Source organism: Meleagris gallopavo, chromosome 24 (genome assembly GCF_000146605.3).
Source record: "Meleagris gallopavo isolate NT-WF06-2002-E0010 breed Aviagen turkey brand Nicholas breeding stock chromosome 24, Turkey_5.1, whole genome shotgun sequence".
In the NCBI taxonomy this organism is placed as follows: domain Eukaryota; kingdom Metazoa; phylum Chordata; class Aves; order Galliformes; family Phasianidae; genus Meleagris; species Meleagris gallopavo.
The window spans coordinates 1,299,285-1,324,144 of NC_015034.2; the positions used below are offsets into that span (position 1 = coordinate 1,299,285).

At 51.0% G+C, this 24,860-nt stretch overlaps 1 protein-coding gene across 1 annotated transcript in view; it reads right to left on the bottom strand.

The window, feature by feature from the left end:
* The window catches only part of XPO7 (exportin 7), a gene marked incomplete at its 5' end in the record, with an annotated part of 31,443 nt that continues 6,583 nt past the window's right edge, over positions 1–24,860 (bottom strand). The window contains 27 exons of the mRNA XM_031556744.1: positions 1–448; positions 542–669; positions 892–990; positions 1,871–2,031; positions 2,255–2,393; positions 3,409–3,623; positions 4,118–4,200; positions 5,241–5,348; positions 5,980–6,068; positions 6,438–6,544; positions 6,923–7,031; positions 8,054–8,117; positions 8,627–8,707; positions 9,755–9,828; positions 10,435–10,570; positions 11,760–11,865; positions 12,864–13,057; positions 14,057–14,229; positions 14,350–14,496; positions 14,704–14,823; positions 15,107–15,180; positions 15,670–15,835; positions 17,215–17,319; positions 19,839–19,904; positions 20,976–21,142; positions 21,957–22,050; positions 22,500–22,646. Coding sequence (XP_031412604.1) covers positions 355–448; positions 542–669; positions 892–990; positions 1,871–2,031; positions 2,255–2,393; positions 3,409–3,623; positions 4,118–4,200; positions 5,241–5,348; positions 5,980–6,068; positions 6,438–6,544; positions 6,923–7,031; positions 8,054–8,117; positions 8,627–8,707; positions 9,755–9,828; positions 10,435–10,570; positions 11,760–11,865; positions 12,864–13,057; positions 14,057–14,229; positions 14,350–14,496; positions 14,704–14,823; positions 15,107–15,180; positions 15,670–15,835; positions 17,215–17,319; positions 19,839–19,904; positions 20,976–21,142; positions 21,957–22,050; positions 22,500–22,646 — 3,246 coding nt within the window. The remainder of the gene's footprint in view (positions 449–541; positions 670–891; positions 991–1,870; positions 2,032–2,254; positions 2,394–3,408; positions 3,624–4,117; positions 4,201–5,240; positions 5,349–5,979; positions 6,069–6,437; positions 6,545–6,922; positions 7,032–8,053; positions 8,118–8,626; positions 8,708–9,754; positions 9,829–10,434; positions 10,571–11,759; positions 11,866–12,863; positions 13,058–14,056; positions 14,230–14,349; positions 14,497–14,703; positions 14,824–15,106; positions 15,181–15,669; positions 15,836–17,214; positions 17,320–19,838; positions 19,905–20,975; positions 21,143–21,956; positions 22,051–22,499; positions 22,647–24,860) is intronic.

Consider the following 24,860-nt stretch of genomic DNA (forward strand, 5'->3'; position numbering starts at 1 on the left):
AAACCTCGAGTCAATATAAACCTTGTTCAAAATGTTTATGAAAAAATGTACATGTTTTATACAAGGCGGGGGCTGCAGCCGACGTGTGCGGGTCGGGGGCCGCCGTGCCGGCGCCGATCGCTGCCCTTCCACCCCCTCCCACGGAAACAGAAGCACCCTGCCCCCGCCGATCAACCCCTCCTGCTCCCTTCCTCCCTATGGACGTGGAGCACGGGGCCAAAGCAGCGCCGCAGCTCAGCCCTGGGGGAGAGCAGGGATTAGAAAACGCCCCTTCTTTTCTTTCCATCGGAAAACGGGAACCCCTCTGGGCCGGGCCAAAGAGATGCTGCGCCGTGCAGGAGGAGCTGGGAGCTGTCAGCTCATCATGTCGTTGCTGTTGACTCCGTAGGTGGAGTTTTTCATGGAGTCGTTCACCTCCCGTCTGAACGCCGACAGGTTCTGTGTGAACCTGAGGGAGAGGCAGAGCGTTCGGTCGGGCCGGGGTCCTTCGCCCTCCCCGACCCCCCCCCCCCCCAGCCCCCCGTGCCGTGCCAGCGCTCACCTGTCCCTGTTCTTGGTGAGGAGGTTGCGCTCGATGCCCTCCATGAGGTTCTCAAAGCAGAGGTGCATGGCCTGCTGCTTCTCCGGGGGCTGGCTGTTCACAATGCTGTTCCTCAGGTCGGAGAAGTACTTGGGGGGGGGGGACAAGAAAAGCAGGGTTAGCTTCCAGAGAACGGCCAGCTCGGCTCTGGGATGGGGAATGCCCTCCAGGAAGCGTTACAGCTCTTCTAGTGCTCTTAGAGATGAGAAATTAATAGGTAATTAATAATTAGCTGCCGGTCCCAACTTCCCCACCTGCTCTGCCAGCACTGCCTGGAGGCGAGCAGAGGGACGGGGGGGGTGGGGGGGTACCTTCTCATTGAGCAGTATCAGGCCGAGCAGAGGCCGAGACATCGACCACTGGTTCCTGCAGTCTTCAAAGATGATGATATTCAGCACTGTTGACAGCATCTGGAAGAGGGAAAATGGAGCTCAGAGGAGATCCTTCCAGCCCAGCCCTCCTCCCGGCTGTGGAGGTGTTTGTTTGCTCCTGGCACGACCAGAGGAGGATCATCTCATCCTCCTCAACGCTGAGTGCTTACACGCACAGACAGCACCGTGCTCTGGGATCTTCCTCCAGCCTGCACCAGGTTTCTGCTTCGTGCCACGGCCTCATTATGAAGCAGAAGGAATTAAAGCCAGCGTTTGACCGAGCTGGTTTGGAAGATGCAGCTTCCCTTTTACCCTCAAAAAACAGCTTCTGGCCCCAAGAGAGCCAGCTTTAGCTTGATTCGATCTCCTAGCAAGGATGGCACAACACTCCCTGCCTTCATGCGGGGGTTGTGCTGACACTGACACCCCTGGCTGGGTAATGCTGAGGGAAATGCAGTGAGCAGCTCGAGGCACAGAGGGACGAGGGCTCCGTGCAGCCCCAACTCGAGGACCACAGATTGTTTCTGTATGCTGAGCTCTGAGCACGGCCTGGTAAGCGCGGGGACACTGCAGTGCCAGCTCTGAGCACACACGTGCCCCTGCCCTGCTCCAAGATAATGAAACAAATCACGCCTTAAAGCAGGAGTCCGCGCGCTCTGTGGTTGGCTGTGTGTTGCTTGGCTTCACTTCTATCAACTGCCAGCACCACAAGGAGAACCCTTCCTTGCACAGGGAGAAGCACAGCCCCAAAACGCGGCTCTGAAGCAGCCCTACCATACGATGAGCACACAGGAGAGGTGCTGCGTTAGCCAAAAATCCCTCTTCCTCAGGAAAAGCCTGGGGCTGAGCAGCAGGAGGCACGCAGCACCCACAGGACATCGCAGCCAGGGCTCGGCAGGGGCCTGACAGCCATTCTCACCTGCTGGATCATCTCGGGGTGCTGCTGCATGATGTGCAGGAAGCGGTCGCTCTCCTGGGTCAGAGGTGTGGTCCTCTTCTTGGTGCTGCGAGACAGCTGCTTGAAGAGATAGGTGACAATGTGGTCCAAACAGGAGCAGCAGCCTGTGCAAACCATGGTGTCTGCAGGAAGAGGAAAGAGGCAGAGATTGGGATGCTGCCAGCACTGCACTGACTCAGGCACACCTGGGAGGCTCCGTTGATGTCATCGAACCACCTCACCCTACAGCAATCTCTCCCCGTTTGCGACGTACGTTTTATCTCTCAGTTTGAAACAGCAGCCAAAATCTTTTCCCCACTCCCAAACCAAAGCCCTACAAGGTTAACAGAGAGCAGAGGTAGTTACCCAGTGCAGTGAGGCCTTCTGAAATGGAAGAGAGAATATACATGATTACATGAGGCTCCAGACTGGCTATAAAGTTCATGTGGTCCTGGGTAAGAACTTCCAGCAAGGAATAGTACGACTGGCTGAGTTTGGGGTAGTCCTGCAGAGAGAGAAAGAGGGACAACTCAGGCCTCTTGGCTGGCCTATAACCCAGCAGAGACCTTCTGCAGAGCTGCACACCCAACCCAAACTCATTTATCACCTGAAAACTGCTCGCTCCATCTCCTGGAAAGAGAACAAAGATTTCCTACAGCGGAACTTCTGGGCCAACACGTTTTCTCCCTTCTCTCCCACCACCTGCCTTCCAAACAGGCTCCACCAACACAACAGCTTCCAACACTGCTCTATCTGAACATCTTTCCCCACTGCTTTGCTCGCTTCTGACGGGGAGCATTTGCTGCCTGCTGCCAAAGCTGGGGAGCAGAGATAGCAGCAGCTCTCCAGCTGTCTGCCTCACCTCCAAACCCACCCATGCAGCACCAGGCCCAGCAGCCTGCACTGCCAATTCTTCCTGCAGTCGGTGCCACAAAAATCCCAGAGCAGGGCAGCTCTCTCGTCTGCTCACAGATCAAGAACCGAATGCAGCTTCTTTCCAATTGCTGCAGTGAATGAGACTGTGAGCAACGTGCTGCCATCTCTCCTCCCTGTTTGGAGGAGTAGGGCTGTGCTGAGGGAGCCTCAGAGCTCTGCCACGAAATGGATTATTGCACAGGAGCAAAACTCAGAGGTGGATGCCTTCAGCAAACGGGTTGCACTGGAAGTGCTGATGCTTGGCAGACACAGAGGTCAGGTGCCAATCTCTACCCACAGGCAAAGCAGGGAAGAACAACCCTTCGCTCCGAGGAAGAGAAGCAATAGCTTTGGTAATTGTGCTGCTGAGATTTGGGGTGTACCCTGCTGGGGGAGGAGCAGCAGGGCAGCCCTCAGGCCCTGCAGTGCAGTCCCAGCCCTCCCTCACACGGGACCTGCAGCCACGCATGCAGGAGCTGTAATTTCCTGCTGTGCCAAACTGGGGTTCTGGGAGGTGGCACCAGTTTCGCTCATCCCTGTGATTAAAGTATTCCTTCACTGTGTAATCTGTGTGCTGACACTGCTCATCTCAGCTGTCTGCTTACCAGGAGGTCGCTGTGAGGGATGGAAAGCAGAAGCTTGATAAAAGTTTGCAAGGCATTGTCCAGTGCATCATCCCCGTACAGACGGAAGACCCCGAAGTTGACGTAACTCCCACTCAGTGCGGCCTTCAGCATAGAGAAGCAGATGGAAATCCCCTTCAGCTTCAAGGCGTAGACTTGATCCTTTGGGACCTCCCCAAGCGTTAGGATACGATTTCCTGTGGGAGCACAGAAGAGGACTCAGTGTTTCAGCCACCACATTCGATCCCCTTCTGCCCCAGGGTGAAGGCAAAACAAAAAGCAGAGCCGTAAGGCGTTACAGGGAGTCCAACAGACTGATTTCCCAGCCACCAGTTAAGGACCATTAAGCTCAGAACGGCCGCACGCAGCTCTGCTGCGGAAACAGGATGCATGAGGACAGGGCTGCCTTCCACTTGCTTTGCAGGTCTGCCCTTGTCAGCTTGCACGCCCACGAGGGGCTCAGCCAGGCTTCCTGCTCACTACTCTCATTTTCTTCCATGTTTTCCCGGTGAATGAGCCCCACCTACCCAGCACTTGGAGCAGAAGCAGCTCCCTGCACCCCAGCACGCACTCAGCACCTTTCCCAGCACCGCCCCCCAGCTCAGGCCCACCGGCGAGCACCCAGCCCTCCCCCCCCAGCCAGAGGAGCCGGGGGCGGGCCGAGCTGCCTGCAGCCCACCTGGGCACGCACCATAAGTAGTTATCATTTTACTGGTCTCTCTGAAGAGCAGGATGCCGTTCGGTGAGGACACGTCAAACTGCAGCCGTTGGGATCTAAGAGAAAGACAGCAGAGAAACTGAAGCTCAACCACAGGTGGGAACGAGAAGAAAGCTCGCACAACAGAGCCACGCTCCTCCCTCGGTGCCTCTGCTCTGCTCGAGTACTGCTGCTCAGCACCAGCGGGGTGTGGGCTGGGGGGACAGACAGGCTCTGCTGCTGCAGAAGAAAGGGCCCTATATACTGCAGGCGTTAGGAATACGATGAGGCTGAGGGTGGAAATCCTGTCTTGGCAATGGTCGCCAGGCTGCTGTACACAAACACAGTGAGCATCTTGGAAGGCAGCACTGCTGACTAGCTCCTATTCATAACATCACCAAAAGTTCAGAGCTTGGCATTTCGAGCCCTGCACTGAATAGATCTCCAAACTGGAAAGTGCAGTGAGCTGTTCAGTTCACCTCTGAAATAAATGAGCGGACTTTTCCAGGAAGGTTTGTCCTGCTACAAAGATGCCATTCGGTTGTGGTCAGTCTGACAGTAGGGATTCTCAAGAGCTCTGCAATGACCACGTCTGAACCTTCTGTCCTTTCCACTCGGCTGCGACAATGGTCCCTTCCTACAGGGCTGTGTTCAGTTGGCTGCGGGCCTGAGCAGCACCCTGGCAGCCTTCCACTGCTAGATCAGACAGACTCTGAATGATCTGAATGGCGTCAGAGGTCCCTCTGTGCTGGCAGGGAGCTCGTGGTTTAAAGCAGAAGTGGTCACCCTCTGCCAGACAGAATTTAAGGACAGGTTTTGCAGATTAACACAGCTCTCCTGCTTCCCCCTCGCGGTGACATCCTTACAAACACACCCTAAAGAAATTCAGCACGTTTATCGGGCTTCTCCTGGGCTCACTGAGCCACGACACGACTGCTATCTATGAACCATCAGCTGTCCTCCCCCTGCTGAAGCAATGCCAGGTTTTCCCCCTCCCGCTCTTGGTAGTACGAGCAAACCAAAGCAAAGCAAACACAACAGGGTTGTCAACCCCCACCCTATGGCTGAAGCAGCAGACAGGCACCCATCTCTGCCAGCCTGCAGCTGAGGTTCCTACCTGTTATGTACCAGCTCAGCCATCAGTTTGAGGACAGGCGTCGTGCAGGCTGGGTCGTGGTACCAGAGCTCAATCGCCCGCTGCAGGATTGGCATGTAGGATGGGTAGCTGTGAGGTGAAAGCTAAGGAGCTTTGTTGCTTTGTGTGAAAAAGAAAGGTCACAGTTTCTACCAAAAGGCTTGTTTTGTGTGCTGCAGCCAAGCCTTGCAAAGCAGCCTATGAACAAGGCTAAGCAGAGTTGGTGCTGCTTGCTGGCGTCTGCTTTGCCTGAGAAAAACCTTCTAGGTTGACTGAAGGAATTGTGTGTGTACTCCTTTTAACAGCACAAACCAGAACCAAAAGGGCTTTGGACAAAACAGATCCGTCAGTGAAACAGACAGCTGACCTTCAGCGCCAAAGGGACATTTGGAGTGCAGATACTGTGCTCAGTGAGCACGAGGAAAGCTTCCGTCGGTGCTGAGATGCATAGGCCCCATTAGGAGCCATTGTGCTTTACAGGTCAGATCTCTGAGGTCCATCTGGAAAAACCCCAACAATTCAGCTCTGAGCTGATGTCTGTGTTGACATGGCTGCACTCAGACCAAGTCAAGGCTGTCCGAGGGCTTACAGACAGGACACCGGGCGCTACAGAAGCCAAGAAAAACCCCAGTCGGAATTCAGCAGGAAAAGCAGGGCGTTGGGATGCAGACAGGCAGAATTCCCGTCAGGAGGGCTCAACAGACAACGCATGGAAGGATACATCCACTCAAACAGCATCATGAAGCTGGTCTTGGCGTTGAAGGCAAAGGCGATTCCCCTCAAGTCTCTCACCAAACCAACCAAAGTTCTCTGCATTGCAAAAGAAACGCCACATTAAAGGGATCTCTCCCCCTCCAGCTCCACCAGCCCTCAGCTGCCTCCCTTCCTCCCACCCCAGCAGCAGTATGTTCCCATGGTCGCTGCCCATCCAGGTCAGACAGTTCTTCCTCTCAAGTGCCAGAAAGCTTCTTTAAGCTGCGTTAAGGTAGTGACAACGCTGGGATATTTGGTTCCCAGCTGGCTGATAAGCCTCACACCTTTAATTATGAACTACACCTAGACCTGGAGGAGCACAGAGAACATCACTGTAACAGGAGGAAAGCACCCATCGCAGCCCAGCCATCCACCTGTCTTATCAGAGGGGAGCACAGATAGCAGGGAAGGTTGTGCCCAACTTACTTTTGCCTCTTGTTCATTGAAAGTATTTGTGCTGAACATCTGTGCCACAGTCTCAAAGGCAGCTGTCAGGGGAAGCATGAACTGCTCGTACTGATCCTCATCTTCTCCTGAAATAAGACAGAAATTGGGAGGAAACAGACTGCACATCCCTGCAGGTCTGCCTCTCTGAGCCATCCAGACATTGGTCACCCACACAGCCAGAGGCGAGGAGACCCTGTGCTGCCAGCCAGCAACATCCAACTTACAGGAAAGGCTCAGAGCAAACCCTGCCCTCCCAGGGAAATGCTGGACGAAGGACTAACTCGGTCCCGGTCTCAAGCTTCTTTCCCTTCCTTTCTCACTCCCCATTTAGCTTTTCCCATCCTGGCATCCCTTCTGGAGGAGCTTACTGCTCTCTAAATAGCAGGGCTCAGCACAGTGCGGAGCCAGCATCCAAACCACACAGTTACTGCTTAGCTCTGGATCCCAGACAAAGCCCCAAGTACCTAAATCCACCATGAGAAGACGCCCAAGTGCCGTGTAGAACGTAGTCCGACATCTCATGTCAGTCAGGTTGGACTGATTGTTAATGCCCAGGAAGGAAAAGTGCTCACTCTGCAAACAGAAGAGACAGGTTAAAGGAGAACCAGTTGCTCGAGGAGGCTCCTGGGTTCCTCATTCTCCTGCCTAACTCTGAGCCTGTGCAGGAATGAGAAGTGAATCCGTGGGCTATCAGAGCAAACACCACCAGAGGGCAACGCGCACCGTGCCGGCAGGTTGCTGGAGCTGTGCTGCCCACCCAGCCCTCCTGGCTGCCAGCAGATCCTGCACTGCCACTCTTCATCTGGGAACTGCCCCGGAGCCGAGAGGAAGCCTTGCTTTGCCTCCTGAGCACGGCAGCCATCTGCCCCCAAACTCGTGGGGTTCCTTCAGGTATCACAGCTGTGCAAAACCAGTCCCTGCTTACTCTGCCTTCACACATGGGAAAGCAGCAACCCTGCAGAGCCAACCAAATGCAGTTCCTGGACCAGAGCTCTGCCTGTAAAATATCCCCTAGATAGGGGAACAAAGCGCCCCATTCAACTGCTCAGTCCAGGCCTTCTGGACACGGCTCCTGTCACTACAGCATCCACTGGCCACACACTCTGAGAGGCGAGGCAGAAATCCACTGCACTTTGCTGCTCACTTCCAATCGCTCATTCTGACATTTTGGATTTCAAATCAGCATCCCAGGTCTTCCCAGGGCAGTGAGGAGAGATGCTGCTATCCCAGAGCTTCCTCTGAGTCAGCGCTTTCACCATGAGAGCTGGGGCATTCAAATTGGCTTTAACTTTCACAAACAGTGCCTGCTGCCCTCCTGTCTGCATGGGCAGCAGTACTGACTGCCTCCCGCTGGACACAGCTGTCTTTCAGTGCACAGCAAACAGCCCCACGTCACCCCTTCTGGGATGAAAGTGTAATTATAACCCCTCCAAATTGAAGGGCAGGCTTTGAACAAAGAGATGCCATTTTCAAGTATGGCGGAAGAGAGGAAAACTTTCAGTGAGTCCAAGTGCTAAAACCAGGGGGTTATCTCAGCTCCAGAAGGCAGACGGAGGAGTTTGTGGTGAGACAACGAACGGGAGGCAAGGACTTACCGTGTGATTGTTCAGCATGAACTGCACAGCGCTCAGCTTCACCAGCTTTCTGACGCTGCTGTACGTAAGGGGGTGTTAAGGAAGCTGCACTCAGCAGAACACCTCCTGCAATGCCTGCAAATGCCTGCAAAGCACTTTCTAGGGCAAAACTGGGGGAAGGCTTGTGTCTGTTTTATTAACTGCGTTGTAGGTTCTCTTCCATTTGTCTCAAGAGCAACTCTTACCGAGTTGCACTACTGCAGAGAGCTGAAGGGATTTGCTTTTAAACTCTGTCAGGAAGAACAAATAGGAGAGCATCAAACGGACCACGGCTGTAAACAAATTAACGCTGTGGACGGTGAGCTGCAAAGCAATTACGATCCCAAATTAAAAAGAATGATGCTGTAGCCTTTGGTTATAACTCAAGAGCTAACTAACACGTCGATGAAGCGCTGGCACTCTCGCTATCTTCTCAGTACCCATAAGGTGAAGCAGTTCAGCCGTCTGTGAGACGCAGAGCGTTGCTGTTCCAGCTGAGCACCTGGCTGCTCTTCCCTCTGTTCTGCACCCCCTCAGCTCTTCGGAAAAGGATATCCAATGGAGAGGTCGTTGAGCAGCTGCAGCGTCTTGGAGGTGATAGGCTCACATCGACCCCAGTACTTCAGGTTGGTGATGCTAGGGAAGAGGACAACAGGACGGGTCAGAGGGCTTTGCTTGGCCTCCCCTTGGCTATGCAGAGGATTCTTCTAGTCAAAAGTCACCCAACATCAGCAGCTCCACCCTCCACCAAAACCACAGACATTACAAGCCACAAAATATTGGTATAAAATCACTGTACTTACATTTGGTTGACTAGAAAATTATCCTTCAGATAATCTTCACTACTTGGGTCCCAAGCTACACTGGCCCATACCCAGGCCCTTGGAATTCTGTGGCACTCCAGGGCTGGTTTCTGCAGCAAGGGTAAGAGAATTCTGCGGCAGTGACTACATGCAGACGTATGCAATTCTGCACCTGCACCATCCACTGTCAGCTGCAGAATTCTAGTAGCCCTTGCTTCTTTTCCAGGAGAGCCACTTCACCCCTTGAGAACGCGCAGCTCAGGCGCGTGAGGGCAGGCAAAGGCCCGTGCACTTAACGAGGGGGTGATGCCAGAGAAGCCAAGGGGAGCTCGGAGCCAGCTGCTGCACAGCTCCAGGCACACGGCACTGGGATTCAGCCTCGGAGCTGGGGAAGTGCTTCAGAACGCCAACTGACCACAGCCAGCCGACAGGTTGGGTCCAGAGAGCTGCGTGCTGGAGTGGAAGAGCTTTAGGGAAAGGAGCTGTGCTACCCTGGGACCAAACAGCACAAATTGCACTCTGAAGGAGCAGCACCCTCCCCACAGAGCTTTTGTGGCTGGTGATTGGCAAAGGTCCAGTGACAGGGCAGGGGTACTGGAGGCTGTCCCCTCTCTGACTGGTTTTACTAAGCAGGCACTGAAAAAAGAATCCATTATCCTGGTGTACGGGCTATTTTTGTGTCTCCGTAGCCCAGGCTAGAATCCACGGTGGATAAATCAATCCTGTGTGTGACTTAAGCCCTTGATCACAGCCTGTAATTCTCTCAAGTAGCCAGATGTTACTGGTTTTAGACAACAGCATTCCCTCATATTCCAGTCTTCCTGGTTACACCTTCAGACAAGCCCTGGAACCTCTGCTGCCTGCGATCAGGAACACTTACATTTTCCCTATGAAGACGCTCAGGACCATGGTCTCATCGTTCAGCCCCAGGACCTCTGAGAGACGGCGGTACAGCTGGAGGGAAAGACAACACCAACTCAGGAATTGCCAGTAAAGCAACTAATGATCAAGACTAATGATCAAGGATCACTTGATTTTCATTTGTCCTCCCTTCGCAGCCACAGGCTACTGGAAGAGAACCAAGTTCTGGAATAAGGATGTTCCTTGTATTCTTCTGAAAGTTCTCTTACATCTGTGAAGCTGCACCAAGGCACTGAGAGTCCAGTCCATCTACAACTGCCTTGTAATTAAGAGAACAGCTATTTATCTTCACTTCAGAGCTGAGGAAACCAGGCACAGATACAACGGCTTGTGTTCCTGCTGGCTGTATGTATCAAGTGACTTTCACATGCACGTGGGCTTAAGGGACTCATGTGAAGTCACAGAAGGAAGCTGGTGGATAAAACTGAACCCAGATCTCAAGTTTAAGGCTGCTGTCACCATTTCTGTCTCCTTCCCCACGCACACAGAGCACAGTGCTTCAAGAGCAGCTCAGGGTTTGAAGTGTTAACACAGATCCAGGAAACAGAGCAGGCAAGTCTCATAAGTGCCACCTGCTTTCATTCTAAAAAGTGAAGCTACGACTGCGCCTGGCGTGGCAAAAGACACAAAGGAGATTACCTTGGAAGACTTCTGCACCTGATCTCCAATATAGATCTTCCGGAACTGCTCAAAGAAGCTCAGCATGGCAAGCTCCAACTTCTCATTGCCAGCCTGTGCCAGCCTCGAGTCTGTCAGGTTCATCAGCTGCAGCACCCTGCAAGGAGGGGGGAAGCAGAGGTCACTGCTGCTGGACGCAGGAGCACTGAGGGGCTTCAGGCACACAGGGTGTGCTTGGTTTTTACTTTCTGCATTGCTGTTTTGGGTCAATAGTTAACTAAACTGACAACAAGACCGACTGGCATGCATTCCTTTTCTGTGCAAGGCCACTCTAAGGCTTCTATGTCCCTTCCAACAGGGATAGCAGGCCCTGGATTTAATTTGCTAAAGAAGGGAGCTTCAGGTGCTGTAGCACACTTATCCAGGGACTGATCCTTATCCAGGGACTGATCCAGCCTGTCAACCATTGCTTCTTCCCCTCTAAATGACACTCCACCTGGCTTTTGTGCCCTGTGGGAAGCTGTGAGCAGGGCCAACGAGGGGTGGGACTGCAGGGTAACACACGCAGCACAACGGGGGGCAGGAGAGCTGATATCCCATCCCAGCCACAAAGCACAGATTCTTACCAACACCTACCATACACACTGGCACTAAGAGTTACTGAAATGTCTCACCATTTCCCCTTCAGTAACTACTTGGGAAGCCAATGCTTGATGTAATTTATCAGCCACGGCTCTCCAGCAGCCCAGCTTTCACACTTGCCCAGGTTAGCTCCTCTTCCCACCCTTCTGGAGCACAGCAATTAGGCTCCAAACCACAGGGCATTCAGTGTGGCTCAGGGTTGTTTGTAATTAACAGTCCACACGTGTTCTCACATCCAACAAGTGCTGCTTGCACTGCAGAGGGTCTACCACCCCCCAAAGCCTTAAACACGTAGAGAAGGGCTACAATATCTGCAGTACAGTAAGGACAAAACCCACTTTGGGTTTTTAATGGAGATTTCCCCCCCCACCTCAGAGAACCAGCATTCATTTAGTTCTACTTCAATGCATGCATTTAAGCCCAGAATGAACTCCTCTCTTTCACGCTCTTCCCCTCTCATCCTCTTTCTTACAACCCAGACCTCCCAATTTAGTCAAGCCTCAGCAGAAATCTGCTCTGGATTTAATTTGCTAAAGAAGGAGCTCTGGCTGTAGCCAGAGCTGCTGATCTCTTCTTTCAGGACGGCCAATTCCACACTGTTCTTTTCAGCGAAGAGAGAGGAAGAACATGGTGACAGCTTCATGACAGCAGTTCTTTGACAGACTTCAAGAGTGGGGCAGCTAGAAAACAGTCAGCATCCCTACCGACAAACCAGCTCGCCGTCCATCGCATCCTGCTCATCTGTGCTGGCAAATGAGACCCTACCACCAATCACTGCCCCGATGATGTAGACCAGCCACGTCAGGCGCCCTGCAACCAACAGAAGACATCAGAACCAAGCACCTCACATCACGTGGAGGAAGCTGAGGAGACCTGCAGTTCAGGTTGGTAAAGATAGGACTATCTTTCTGTTTTAGTGCCAAGTTTACCAGCAGTACTCAGTTCTCCACTTGGTGGAAAACAAGCACGTCTTTACGAGGAAGGGAATAAAGGATGCCAGGTCTGCTTGGAAGATGTTCATTATTTAAAGCTATTCCTTCGCAGAAAGTCACTTCCTTGTAGAAGTGCATCCTGTGTATTTAAACATGTGCAGGTGCCAGCAGGCAGCACTTATCCTTTCAAAATCCATGTCTGATGCAGAAGTCAGCATCACACAGAGTTCTGCCCACACAACGGCACTGTAACAGATCAAATACTGCTTCGGAAGGGATCTGTAGTCTCTAAACTTGTGCTGATGTGCTCAATTTCTGCAAGGAAGGATAAGCCAGCTATGTTATTAGAGAAGGGGCGTAACACAGCTGTACCTGCATCTCAAAAAAGGTGTTGCTTTTTCTGTGGCTAATGTTAAAGGATTCCTAAACCAAAGAGTGTGCAGAGCCCACCCTGTGCTGCAGACAGACACTCCCCTTCAGACAGAGGTTTGCAGCTTTCTCCCAGTTATTCATCCCAACCAACTGCTGCACAGGCAGAGAAGTTCAGATGAATGCTCTGCACCCTCCCTCGGACAAAAGACAGACAGAGCAGTACGGCCGGTCACCCATGGATCAGAGAACATCCTTAAAACCCATCTCTGTGAGACTGGGCAGGCAGATGGATGAAATCATTCCCCCAAAAAGGTGTGCAGTCAATTGCAGGACAGCAACACCTCCAGCAAGCACTGCTGTGTGCGTTGGGAGCGTCTGCCCACAGTCGAGAATATTCTGTACCATAGGACACCTCCCCAGGGAAACACGTGCGAAATCTGGCTGCCCTGCGTGGATTTCACCAGGAATGCAGGCTTCTGGAACCACTGCTCTCCCAGAGCTCACCTTCCTGCACAGCAACGTCCATGGGGCTGGCGGTGGCACTTTGCAGCAGCTCCTGGTAGGACTGGGCTGACTGGTCAAAGAGCTGCACGAGCAGAGCGCACGTCTTCTCATACTCACACCGGCCAATGGTGGAGAGCTGATCCAGCTGCTGCTGCACGAGGCCAGTGTCATCCAGTGGATCCTCCAAACCATCCCTGGGCAGCAAGAGAGCAGCTTAGATAAGGACTTAAAAGGCAGCGATGGCCCAACCTGGAACATAAGCTTATGGAGGTGCTTTCCCTGGGCGCACACACTGCAGTGAGCGATGTCTCTGTCGTGATGGAGAGCTGCACAGACTGATCTAATAATCTGAACATTGCTGCAGCCATCAATCAGGAAAACATGAGTGGTTCAGGTGGAAGGACCCTGAGGAGCTGGGATGAGTAAGCTCTTCTTAATCTTTATGGCTACATATGGTTAGTTTAGTGCCAAGAACAAGTTCTCTGTCTGGCTGTCTTTATTACATAAAGCTTTCCATCTTTCTTCATGTTTCAGTTTCCTTTTTCTCTAACTGCATTAACCTCAACACTGCACTGCACTGCGAATACCAAAATTAAATAAACCTGCTGTTCCACCCGTGCTTTGTTAGGTATCTCTAAAGGGATAAGCTGATTTGTCTCCCCTTCATTCAAAGATTATTTTTCTATACCTGACATACAAACTCAAGGTGTAACTCATCCCAGGCAAATAAAGGCACTGCAGCAGGGTCCTCCAGGCTACCTTCACATTCAAAGTAAAAGGGATACTTCCAGGCATGATTTGTGCCATCCTACAGCAGATTAAAAATTAAGTGAATCACACTTTATATGCTTATCCCTCTCTGTTAGGATGGGAATTCGGAGTGGCATGCTGCAGGTGGGTGAGAGAGCACCTCTGAAACCACCCGGATCAATCTCAAACATCTGAGACTGACTGAGGTCTAAAGGAACAGAAAGAAAAAAAAAAAGCTTAGAAAACGCACGTTTTCTTTTGTATAATAAAAGACAGAATCCGAGATTAAGGTAAGCTTCCCTGAAAAACCCTTTGGTGACCTGCTGAACTTCCTGCAGCCACATCTGCTCCTAAAAGAAAACTCAGGACAGAACCACTAGAGCCTCCTGTGCCAGATCCTGGTGCCTGCAGCAGCAGCGTTGCCACCTCTCTGCTTTTCATACCTCAATATGATGTGCACAGATTCCAGTCTGGATGTGATGTACGCTTTTGTGACTTCTGGTGTGTATGTTTCCAGCATGTGAGGCTCAGTGGCTTTCACGTAGGGCACCGACGCTGCCAGCCGCTGCCACAAGCTCAGCAGATAGTGAACACTGTTTGGTGCAAACTCCCAGTGCTGAAGAGCCAGCAGAAAGGAAAGGAAATCAGTGAGCTGTGATTATTTTATCCATTTGTTTTGACTTCTGAAGCACAGAAAGTGCAACAGCCAGCGAGGGCAGGTGGAAGCACCTCGTACCTGCAGGCTGGTCACGGTGAAGTTGGCAATGAGTCGGATGACCTCGGGATAGTTCTCCACCTTCACCAGCTCTCCCAGCTGGTAATTGCTTTTCAATCGGGCCAGCAATCGGCAGAACTCGTGGTAGTTGTTTGGGTCTGATAAACTCTGAGAGGGGAAAAAAAAAAAGGAGAACTGAGAAACAGCACTACTCAGCAACAGGAAGAGGCAGAGACGGAACGGGACAGAAAGAAGAGAGCAGCAAAACGTCGCAGCAGTCTCCCCAGTGCCAAAGGTGAGATGTGTACATTAGAAAGCATTTTTGGTGAAGGAACTTGAAGCAGAGAATTCCAGTGACTGCACTCAAACACTCACCTGGGGGTTTTCCAGTATTCGCTTGACTCCATCAACGAGATGAGACAGAAACTTTGCTCGTTCTGCATTGTTGAAGAGGGATCTGCGTACAGAGGCAATCTGCACTAAACAGGACAAAACCTGAAGGGACAGGGAGCGGACAGAAAAGGAGGGATTAGAACACCAAAAGGAGCAATTAAGTCACTCTCAACTCAAACCTCTGGAATTTCACTGAGAATAGGTTCCAAAGATGCAGTTGCAGTAGCGAGTGCCAAGTGAGCGGGGCTACAAATAGCACAGCAGTGCCACCAAAACAAAGCGTGAGGTCCTTCTGGGACCTTCAAGCAACAGCAAAACTCCTGGGTGAGCCCTACAGACACCTTCTGGTTGTGGAGACTGTAAGGAACACAAACACCCAACTTACCAGAGGAGAAAACGAAGGAGGGATGGAATGATAAAGATCAAAAAACAGCTGAAGGGTCGAAGAATCCAAGAATGCTGAAACAGAACAGAGCACTTTATTGGCAACACCTCCAGTCACTGCTTTCCAGAAATCTAAGGCCTATCTGTCCAAATCAAGATTAGCTGCATGCTTGTCACACAGAGGACTGCACACTGAAGAACATCTCCAAAGGATTTTACATTTTTACATAACTTGCCTTCTGGCTTTTCCAGAAATAAACCAGCTGCTATATGGCACTGTGACAAAACTACAGGATAATATTTTAAGAAAGCAGCCTGTAGGACTGCCTGCAAAATGCCTGGTGAGGAAGGGAAGGGTGTGAAGAACAGGTGACAAGCTATTTGTTATTTTTATAGCTTTTTTTTTTCCTTTTTTTTTCCCCCCTAAATAATTTACTGTTTCTTGAATTGGCCTCTACGTCTGGCACTGTGTGCACAAGTTGAAGTGCAGAGAAGGCTTTATCAAGTCACCCAGACTTCCAGCTGGTACGCTTCCATCCAGGCCTCTTCCCCCAGCAGGATTACCTGATCTCCAACTGGTTGGGATCTGCACAGTGCAAAGATCATCTGAGGACTCATCCGTTGACGTGCCAATGAAATCAAAGTTCAGGCAATTATGAGTGAGCTTTAGAAGCTGCATGAGCAGACCATGCTGGCTCTCATCATTTAGGTTCAGGTTCTTCCCAGAAGCCTGTAAGATACGGTGGGTTCAAAAAGCAGAAATAAGAAAATGAAGGTGACGGCTGAGGCTGAGACACCAACTCAACTTCATGGGGACGTGGCAGCCACAGGGATCACGTAGCCCTGCTGCCCCACACTGCCACACACTTAGTCTTCATGTGAGATGGGTAAACACAGGCTTCCTTTTCCACTTGGTTTGTGCTGCACAGGAGAGAAGCAGCCAGGCCTGCCAGCATGCAATTATACCGGGAGATTCACGAGATACAGAAGTTCTTATTAAGGTTAAACAGAAGAACACACGCTGTGCTGACAAGCACCTAGCAGCAGGGAATCCTGTCACTCCTCCTACCCCTCAGATGGAAAGGAGTGCAGTCACTTCTGCTGCACAGATGATCTGTATCAGCCCTGCTCCAGTTACAGGGCTCTGCTATGGCTGGGGAAAACACACACACACACTCTCAAGTGGCACAAAGGACTCGGTGGGACACGAGGTCGTTTCGCTGTAGCTTAAATGCAGCACTCAGGTCTGCACTCCAGGGACGGGCCAGCCTCTCTTTGCTTTGTATCACTGCTCTGTGCTCGAAACAAAACAAACCTCTTCCAGCTTAAGCCTATTGCAAATAACATATTGCAGTGTGCTGACACTGCCAAGAGCCGTGCCAACAGTGGCTGGAACGTCTTCTTCACTCCCTCCACAATGAGTAATTCTTCTGGGGCTGCCTGACTGCATGCTGTTTTATGGACGCTGACAGAAGCGTGAGCACTGGTTTCTAGCAGCCCAAAGTACCACCAGCTACTCTCAAAAGGATTTGGGCGTTCATATAAACCCTGTTCTGCTTCAGCACCTTCCACAAACACCAGCAAGGCTGCACTATACTCCAACCCTCAGCTGAGCCACCTGGCCAGGTGCTTCTCTTCACAAAAGTGGAGGATTCCCACTCGAATACATCCTCAGTGCATCTGAAAGAAACAGCTGAATTCAGATGTTACTAGAGCTGCTCGGGGTGCACAAGGAATGAAAACCAGTGTAACTGTGCTTCCTTTGGAAATCAGGATAAGAAAAAGAAGATCAAATCACACCCACATCCCCGCTTTGTTGCTGGCAGAACGAGAGCTGCTCATTTTAAACCATCTTTAAAATAAAGTCTGCTTTTCATTCCGTGCTATTTGTCAACGCTGACACATCGTTCAGCTGGAAGGATAAAAGTTGAACCAATCAAATCTGTGCAACTGCTGCACAGATAACATAAACCCAAGTGGAAGCTTTCCTAAAGAGCAAATTCAGAGCAGAGCACACATTCAAGGTTTGTACTGGAAGGATTGTCAGCCCGAAGGCTGTTGCCCCAACTCGCAGCCCCCAGGAGAGATGTCAAACGATGGCTTCCTTACCTGTTTCAGTAAATTGCATGACAGTGTGAAAATATCAAATAAAGATGAATCTCGGAAGGAAGAGGCTATTTTCCTGTGCTTGGTCAGTGGATGAGTTGTATCAGCCTGGGTAGAGAGAAAAGCAGAGCTTAGAACTGGTGGGCAGAGGTGGCACAAGGCCAGCAGAACACACAGGAGTGCTGCAGCAGCTCTGGGGACACCAAGGCTTCCCTGTCCAGCTTGGCATGACACCAGCGGGCTGCACCAGGGGACAAACGCCCTCTGTGCTTCCTCCTCTGCCCTCACCTCCTCCATGCACAAAGCATATCGTGGGCTTGCAGTGGAACATCTCACCTAAAACACCGTTCTGCTGTATCCCTGGGTTACTCTCGAGTTCGTTTAAACCCCCTCCAAAGCAGGTGGTATTTTCAACAGGACAGAAGCATTGAGAAACTCGAGCACTGCTTTCTGAAGCACTCCTGAGAGCTGAGTCCTACCTGAAGCCGCTGGGCAGACACTTGGTCAACTACTAGCAATTAAAAGGCCACTTACATATCCCCTCCTGAACCTGCACAGACAGGAACAAAACTAGGAGAGTTAACCAGCAGCAAACAGTTTGGACTTCGGTGTATCTGTCGTGAACTCCAGCTCTGGATCTCTCATCGTATCAGAATAAAAGATGACACGTGATAACGGGAGGCAGATAAGCACAGACTGCTTTACAATGGGTAACAAAGACACCAATCCAGTGAACGCATGAGGAACGCGGGCTAACAAAGGCACCACAGATTGGGTCACTTTGTGGACTGCTCCATCTGAACACAGGATGAGTTATGGGATGGGCAGTCATCATGGGATAGAGCAATAGGGCTTTCCACAGTGACTACAGATCTCACGTATTTCTGTGCTTGCAGCAAACAAGTTTCCCTCCCCTTTTCCACGTGGTGTAACTAAGTGAACTCCTGTAGCACAGCAGGCACGCAGCAAGGCAAGTCTGTGCAGCTCTTCAGGATGAAAACTGATACCTCAACACAGTTCCTAAGCTCTCCATTCTATTTGTGCTGCCAGCTTTTAGAACATCAGCTTCAGTCAACAGAGCTTTAGCAAATTCTGCTGTTGCATAACATAAATGGAAGTTTAAACAGTTACCAGAAAAAGCTTGAGGACAGGGTGGGATTTTTTTTTTCTTTCTGCTTGTTTGTTGTGTACATGACCCCACTCTGATGAGTGGGAATGTTGACAGAAGGTTTATTTTGCAAGTAGTGGCACTTTTAGACATTCCAAGATGAGTCACTGGATGCAGCCCTGCGCAGGGCTCGCACAGGGCACGGGAATGAACAGCAAACTGTGGCAGATTTGATAGGCAAGGTTTTAGGAAGGGAATTCTGAGTCAAGTCTTTGATTTCATTTTTTGTTGTTTGTTTTTACACCGAGCTGTAGGGAGTGGGGAAGTGGAACAGGTGCCAGTTCGTGTGCTGATCACTGCTGTGAGATCAAGGGCAGGCCTGCATGGATGCTGACTGCTGGAGGCAGGCAGAGCCCCTCCATCCTTGTTGTGTGGAGCTGAAGGACCTTCCCTGCGTGCAGATGAAGTCACTGGCCAGGGTTTGGGCAAACTGTCACAGTAATGACGTGGCACGAGAGGCAGGAGGAGAGCTGCAGGTTTGGATTTACTGACCTGGCCAGGCTTAAGAAAGTGAATTTGGGTCTGAAGTGGATGCAGATGCTGTTCAGATTACAGAGAAGGGCTTGGGAAACTCAGTGATGCTGAACTTCAATTTCAGCAGGAGAAACTGCTGCTTTGACCTGGCCAGGAAAACACCTCCTCCACCATTTCTAGTTCTGGAGACCACCTGTCATCATCTTTCAAACCCCACACAAGGATCAACCCATTCTGGTGCTGGGATTAGTCCATTTATTAGCAATTTTCCTTAGTAAGACACTAAAAAAACCAAAAATAATCAGCAAAACCCACTAAGTTCCATGGGCAGTGGAAGCCACCAATGGTGGCTTAATAATGGCAAATTCTGTGCCACTTGTCAGGGAAGTGATGTAAGGCAGCACCAAGCAAAGCCACAGCACTCGTTAACCCCAGTGAACCTAAACTGTTTGGGAACCATCTGCTGGGAATTCCAGCACTGAATGAACAGGTTGCTTTAAAAGCCTCCACAATCCGACAAATCCTCTTTGTTTTATCTCCCTGCTCAATACCTCCTGGCAGAAGGACTAAGGTGTAACAGTGCACGGGGTCTGACTAGTGGAGGTGGTAGTGATGTCCTGATGCTCTGGACTTGGTCTTTGCTGGGTAGGTTCGACTCATTGTGTAGCACTGCTCCCTCCTTTTTGATCTCAAAAGATTACATGGAAGTATGAGAAGATGGAAGATGCCAGTGAAACAACACAGCTCCTCAGGCCAGGAGGAAGCAGCATCTTACCACACAGGTATGGGACTGTGTAAGGAACAAACAAGAAAAAGAAAAAATAATCCCACCCACTACGCAATGCTCCCCACACCAAAAAGGAAAACAACCCACAGAAAAGAAATACAAACAAAAACCCCCAGCAACGCACAGACACAGCAGGACACAGCAATATGAATGAGAAAATTGGACACTTACTTCACTGAGGAAGGCTGTAGCACTTACTTGATTAATTTCATTAGTTAGTTGGGACAGGATTGTCACTCCTATGATGCAGTGTTCTACACTATCCTGAGGAAGGAGGGGACAGGGAAAGGAGTTACTGCTGGGCTGCTTTCAGGAAACATCACTGCTAGTCACAAATCTTTCTGTTTTTAAGCCTTCTAGACAGCTTTCTCTACAACTGCTTTAGCCCTGTAGTATTGTGATTTGGAAGAAGCCTGGGAGCAGTATCAAACGAGAATTTAAATGCAGTTATGAAATACTTGATCTTAATGCAAAGGTTTTATGAAGAACGTGGTTATGTGAGCTAATAAATAATAGGCTCCTTTTATTTAATAGTTTAATCCCCACGTTCCTTTCATACCCCAACCCTGAGAAGACTGGTGATGATGATGGTTTATTTTTAAATCAGTTTCCTTGGTTTTAACAGCAGCTGTGCAGACATTTCTGCAACGTTAGGATGGCTCCAGAGCTGTCAGACGGAAACTCTGGGAAAAGAATTCTTCTTTTTGAACTGCAGACCTGGAATAATACGAGCAGCAGCCCCACGGCCCGAGTGCTGAAAGCACAGCCTATCTCCCAGGGAAGGGAGCCCATCCTTCACAGCCCTTTTGGCCTCTGGTTCCACTGCAGACTGCCAACGGGGGCCCCGCTGTGAAACGAGTCTGCAACAGATACCTCTTCACTAGAGACAGCAACCCACTTAGCAAGTGGTTCCAGAGAAGTAACCTGCACTGCTCCTTTGCCCCACTTTCTGCCCTGCACCTAATAAATGATGTTTCCTTCCCCAGCTCCGCCTTGCTTGGCACATCCTGCTCAAATCGCCTTGATCTCTTCCAACTTCCAAGACCAAACTCACCTGCAACACAAATCCAGGCATGTTCAGCTCTGGGATTCACCACTTCTTCATGGGAGCCACCTCTTGCCCATAAGCTCAGTGTTTGCATGCTATCTATACAGAACCACTGGAAAACCTCCCCACTCCACCAAGATTAAATGAGGACAGCTGGCAGAGCAGGTCAGTTTTTTTAGCTTTTAAGCCTTGGAGTCACTGTTCAGTCAACAAATGCAAATCAAATGAAAGACCAAACGCAGAGACTTTCAAATCCCACAAGATGTGCATTCATCATAAATTCTGACCTGCAAGAACCTTGTGACATCTGTGATCACGTTCCTGAAGACATATTCATCCTTCTGACAGTCAAACCAGCCCAACTTAGTGATCCTGGCATACAGCTGGATCAGTGCTTGTGTGACAAACGTGGCCAGCTTCGGCCTGGTGGCAAGGTAGTTGAGCACATAGTTTCCTGGAACACAGAGAAGAGGGTTTCTGCAGACAAAATCACAGCAGCTGGAGCTGAGATGGAAATGCTGTGTTAGGATAAAAGTATCTTTATGAAAGGAGTTAAAAAAAAAAAATCAACCCTATGATGAGCACAGCAGTGGGTTGGATAAAAGCGTGGATTTCATTTGTGCCTTCAAGGCTCTAGAGCTGTGGAACAGATCTGGAAAGCAGACAGACAGGTGTGAGCTCCTCCCCCAAAGGTAACTTATTCTGTGTCAGCAGACTAAACCCCATCCTCTGTGTGCACTCTGTATGTGAGGAGGGAGAGAAGCTGGAAAGCTTTATAAGATCTCAGGGATGATCATAGATTGCATCATTTCTACAGAAGAGAGCAGATTCAGAGCCCTTCCCTGGAGGAAAGGAAGCATCAGTGATTCTCCAGGGAAGAGCACTGCGACAGAATGACTGCTCCCTTAGGAAACACTCTGCCTGATATTTCAGAGACCCAGAAAAAATTTCACTTTGGAAAGCACGCCTTCTGAAGGGGAAAGCACCGTGTGTATTTTAACTTCCAAAGGGAACCTATCAAAGATTCATTCACCAGCCTCAGAGTCCTCAATCCCCTCCATCTCCACAGCTCTACATCTTCAACCTGGAGCTCTACCAGCAAACAACGCAGGAGGAGACTCCGTGGAAGAGAATTATTTCTTTCCACTCTGTACCTTTGAATGTTCAGGGGTAACACGTGGGAGGTTGCAGAAGGCCTCCCGCTCGTGGATGGAAGCGTGCACAACAACTTCTGACACTCACTCAGCAAAACCAAGCCTTGTACTCACGGATATCGATTCGCTGCTCCAACGGTAGCGGGTTGTTTGTGCGTGACACGAGCTTGGTAAGGCATGTAGCTGCCAGTAACTGGGAGTAGGACGACTGTGAAGAAAAACGAGGCATTGAGTGCACGTTTCACAACAAGAACGTCAAGCAGCGGTGCTGGATGCTAAGCTAGCTGCCCGCTGGGAATCTGAGTTTCAGATATTAGTTTTATCTCCTCTGAACCTCTGCGCACACACCATTTCCACCCCCCCGCCACTGCCATTATAACACCTTCCACTCAAAGCTTGGCACAGCTGGGTGGCAGCCTGCAAAGAATGCAGCAAACCCCACCAGGCATCAGACCTGTGTGCAGCTAATTATGCTGCTGCAGTGCTTGCCATCAGCGTGCCAATGCTTTCTTTGGCAGAGGATGCCTCCAAATTGAGGCAGACACACAAGCCACGCTGGGTGTGCAAGACAAACACTGCATAGCAGAAGCCGGGGCCAGCAGCCCCATCCACGTCCAGAAGAGTGAGATACACTGGAGATGTTTTTGGTTTACATACACTCCCTCTTTCTAGAAGCAGCTGGCACTTGCTCAGGCAGTCGGGACTGTTGGTGAACTCAACCAGGGCCTTCTCTGCCTGGAGCCGTGTCGCAGTGTCTGTGGTCTCATACAGCTGCTTGCACAGGTTCTCTAGCTGGGCTAGGCTCTGGAACAGAGAGAAAAGTAAATGAGAAATGAGGTTTTGCAGTTTACTTCCGGCCCGAGAGCACTGTCACAGCTGTTTCTGTGCCAAGAGTGGCAACCCCCCATCTCTGTTTGGATTCCCTTTGCAGGGCAGTGTGACAGACCTCAGCACCCCAGGATGCTGGAAGGAACTGACATGAAACCTTCAGCACTACATGCCAGAACTGCCTAAAGCAGAAGAGAACAAACGATGCAACGGATGCCTCTGAGCAGTGCCCCCGTGAATGCACTGAAGGGAAATAAAAGTACCAGGCAGACTGTGTGCTCAAACAACTGGAAAATATTCACCGTGATCCAGGCAGATGGTTTTCCCCCAAGGCGTCCCAGTTAAAAAGCAGCTCCACGGATGGATATCAATATTCCCTCAGGTTCTTCCTGCTGGATTGACAAGCAGGTATTTCCCACTGCTGTAGGGCTACGTGCACAGGAGGACAGCATCAGCTGCTTCTTTATTCCTGGAGACATCCTCACATCCGTGCCAGGGTCAGCACACAGCCCAGCACTTCTCATGCACAACTGCAGCAACTCCACACCAAACCACTGAAGTTTTTGATGCTGCCAAGGCCACCACCAGATGAGACGGCATCACAAGAGACCCAAGGAGAGACCCAGGTTGCCCTTCCCCAGGTAACGAGTACATCTGCTGGGTAAGTCCACAGATGGGGTCCTCTGCAGTGAGAGACTTGCAGGAAGGCATCCCAGCCTCCTGCAGCCTGCTTTGTTACTCCTGCTAAGGAGACAGGGGAGGAACTCAAACCCAGGAGATGAATCCTGTGAGCAACTTCACTGCTTTCTGGTAAACCCGTGGCTGGCAGAGGGCTCCCCAGGCACTGCCCCATAAGGATCCAGTGCCTGTAGATGAAAAGGGCTCTAGAGAGCGTGCGACACCTCTGGAAAGAAGCACTCATTTATTTTTTTTTTTTAAGAGCTCCTTCTGCCCAGTTTTACACCCCCTGCATGAATTCCTCGAGCTCAGGCACAGAGCTTCCTCGCAATGGCCCTCACAGCTGCAACAAACCTCAGTTCTCACTGCTGTGGGGGCTCGGTGGCACTGCCCAAAGCCTTTTGTTCAGCCTGGCTGTGACCAACCCCTTTTGTTGGTGCAGAGCGTGGGACCCGAGCCAGCCCACGTGCAGAACCCGCTGCCTTAACTCCCTCAGAGCCACACAACTCTCACAGCCCACAGGGCTCCAGCAGAACTCCTCAGCTCCAAGGTCACCCAGGAGACAGGGCCACCGTCAGGGGATGCTGCAGCCACCACAGCACAGCTTTCAGGTGAAAAGTGACAGATGTAGGAGAGCTACTCCCAGTTATCCAGGAGCACAACTCCAGCAGCTCTGCGGAGAGTCCGTATCCACACTCCTCCCATCTCCTGTTGTGCTGCACAAGACATCCCGAACATCCCAGCTGCCCAGTCCTCCAGCTGATGTTCACTCTGTGCTTCTTTCTCACGCTGTCCCCAAAAGCACAGCTGCAGAGGTGGCACACAAAGCCTGGGAGGGCAACACCAAGAGCGAGCCAAGGCTCCACACGCAGAGCTCTCAGTGCCCGTGGTAAGCTACAATCCTCTCCCCCAAAGGGACGGCAATCAAGCCAGCTTCACTCCTGCACGGTGAGGCTGGGGCAGCAAGGAGGCAGGGAGCACTTCAGCAATGCCTCTCCTTTAGGCAAGATAAAGAGGTACCATTCAGTGTAACGACCACGCAGTGGCAGGGCCCTGCGTGCTCCAGATAAGCACTAAAGCATGAGACAGCAGAGCGTGTGAAGCATGGAAAGGCTCTGGCTGCCTGGGCTTTGCTGAGGGTCAGAAAGGTGAGCTGAAAGGCAAAATGGCACCGAGGGCAGTTCAGGCTGACCAACATCTGTGTTCTTTGCTCTTTTGAGAGCAAGTGGCTCTGAAAACATTAGTTACAAAGCAAGATTCTGCAGGGCGGCTGAGAAGAAGGCCAGCTTCTGGTCTGAGGACATGCAGCAGGAGCAGGCCCAGGCTGCTGGGATGCAGGACAGGGTGCTGGGGACACGGGGACAGCAGTGGAAGGAGAAGCAGTGAGTCGTTGTTGAAGTGCTGAGTCACAGCACGCAGCCCCGGGCTCCCAAACCTCCCCTGCTGCCTTTGGCATAGCAGCACTGCAAGCCTGGGATTTGGGCGGTGTGCTGGGACAGCCACAGCTCCTGC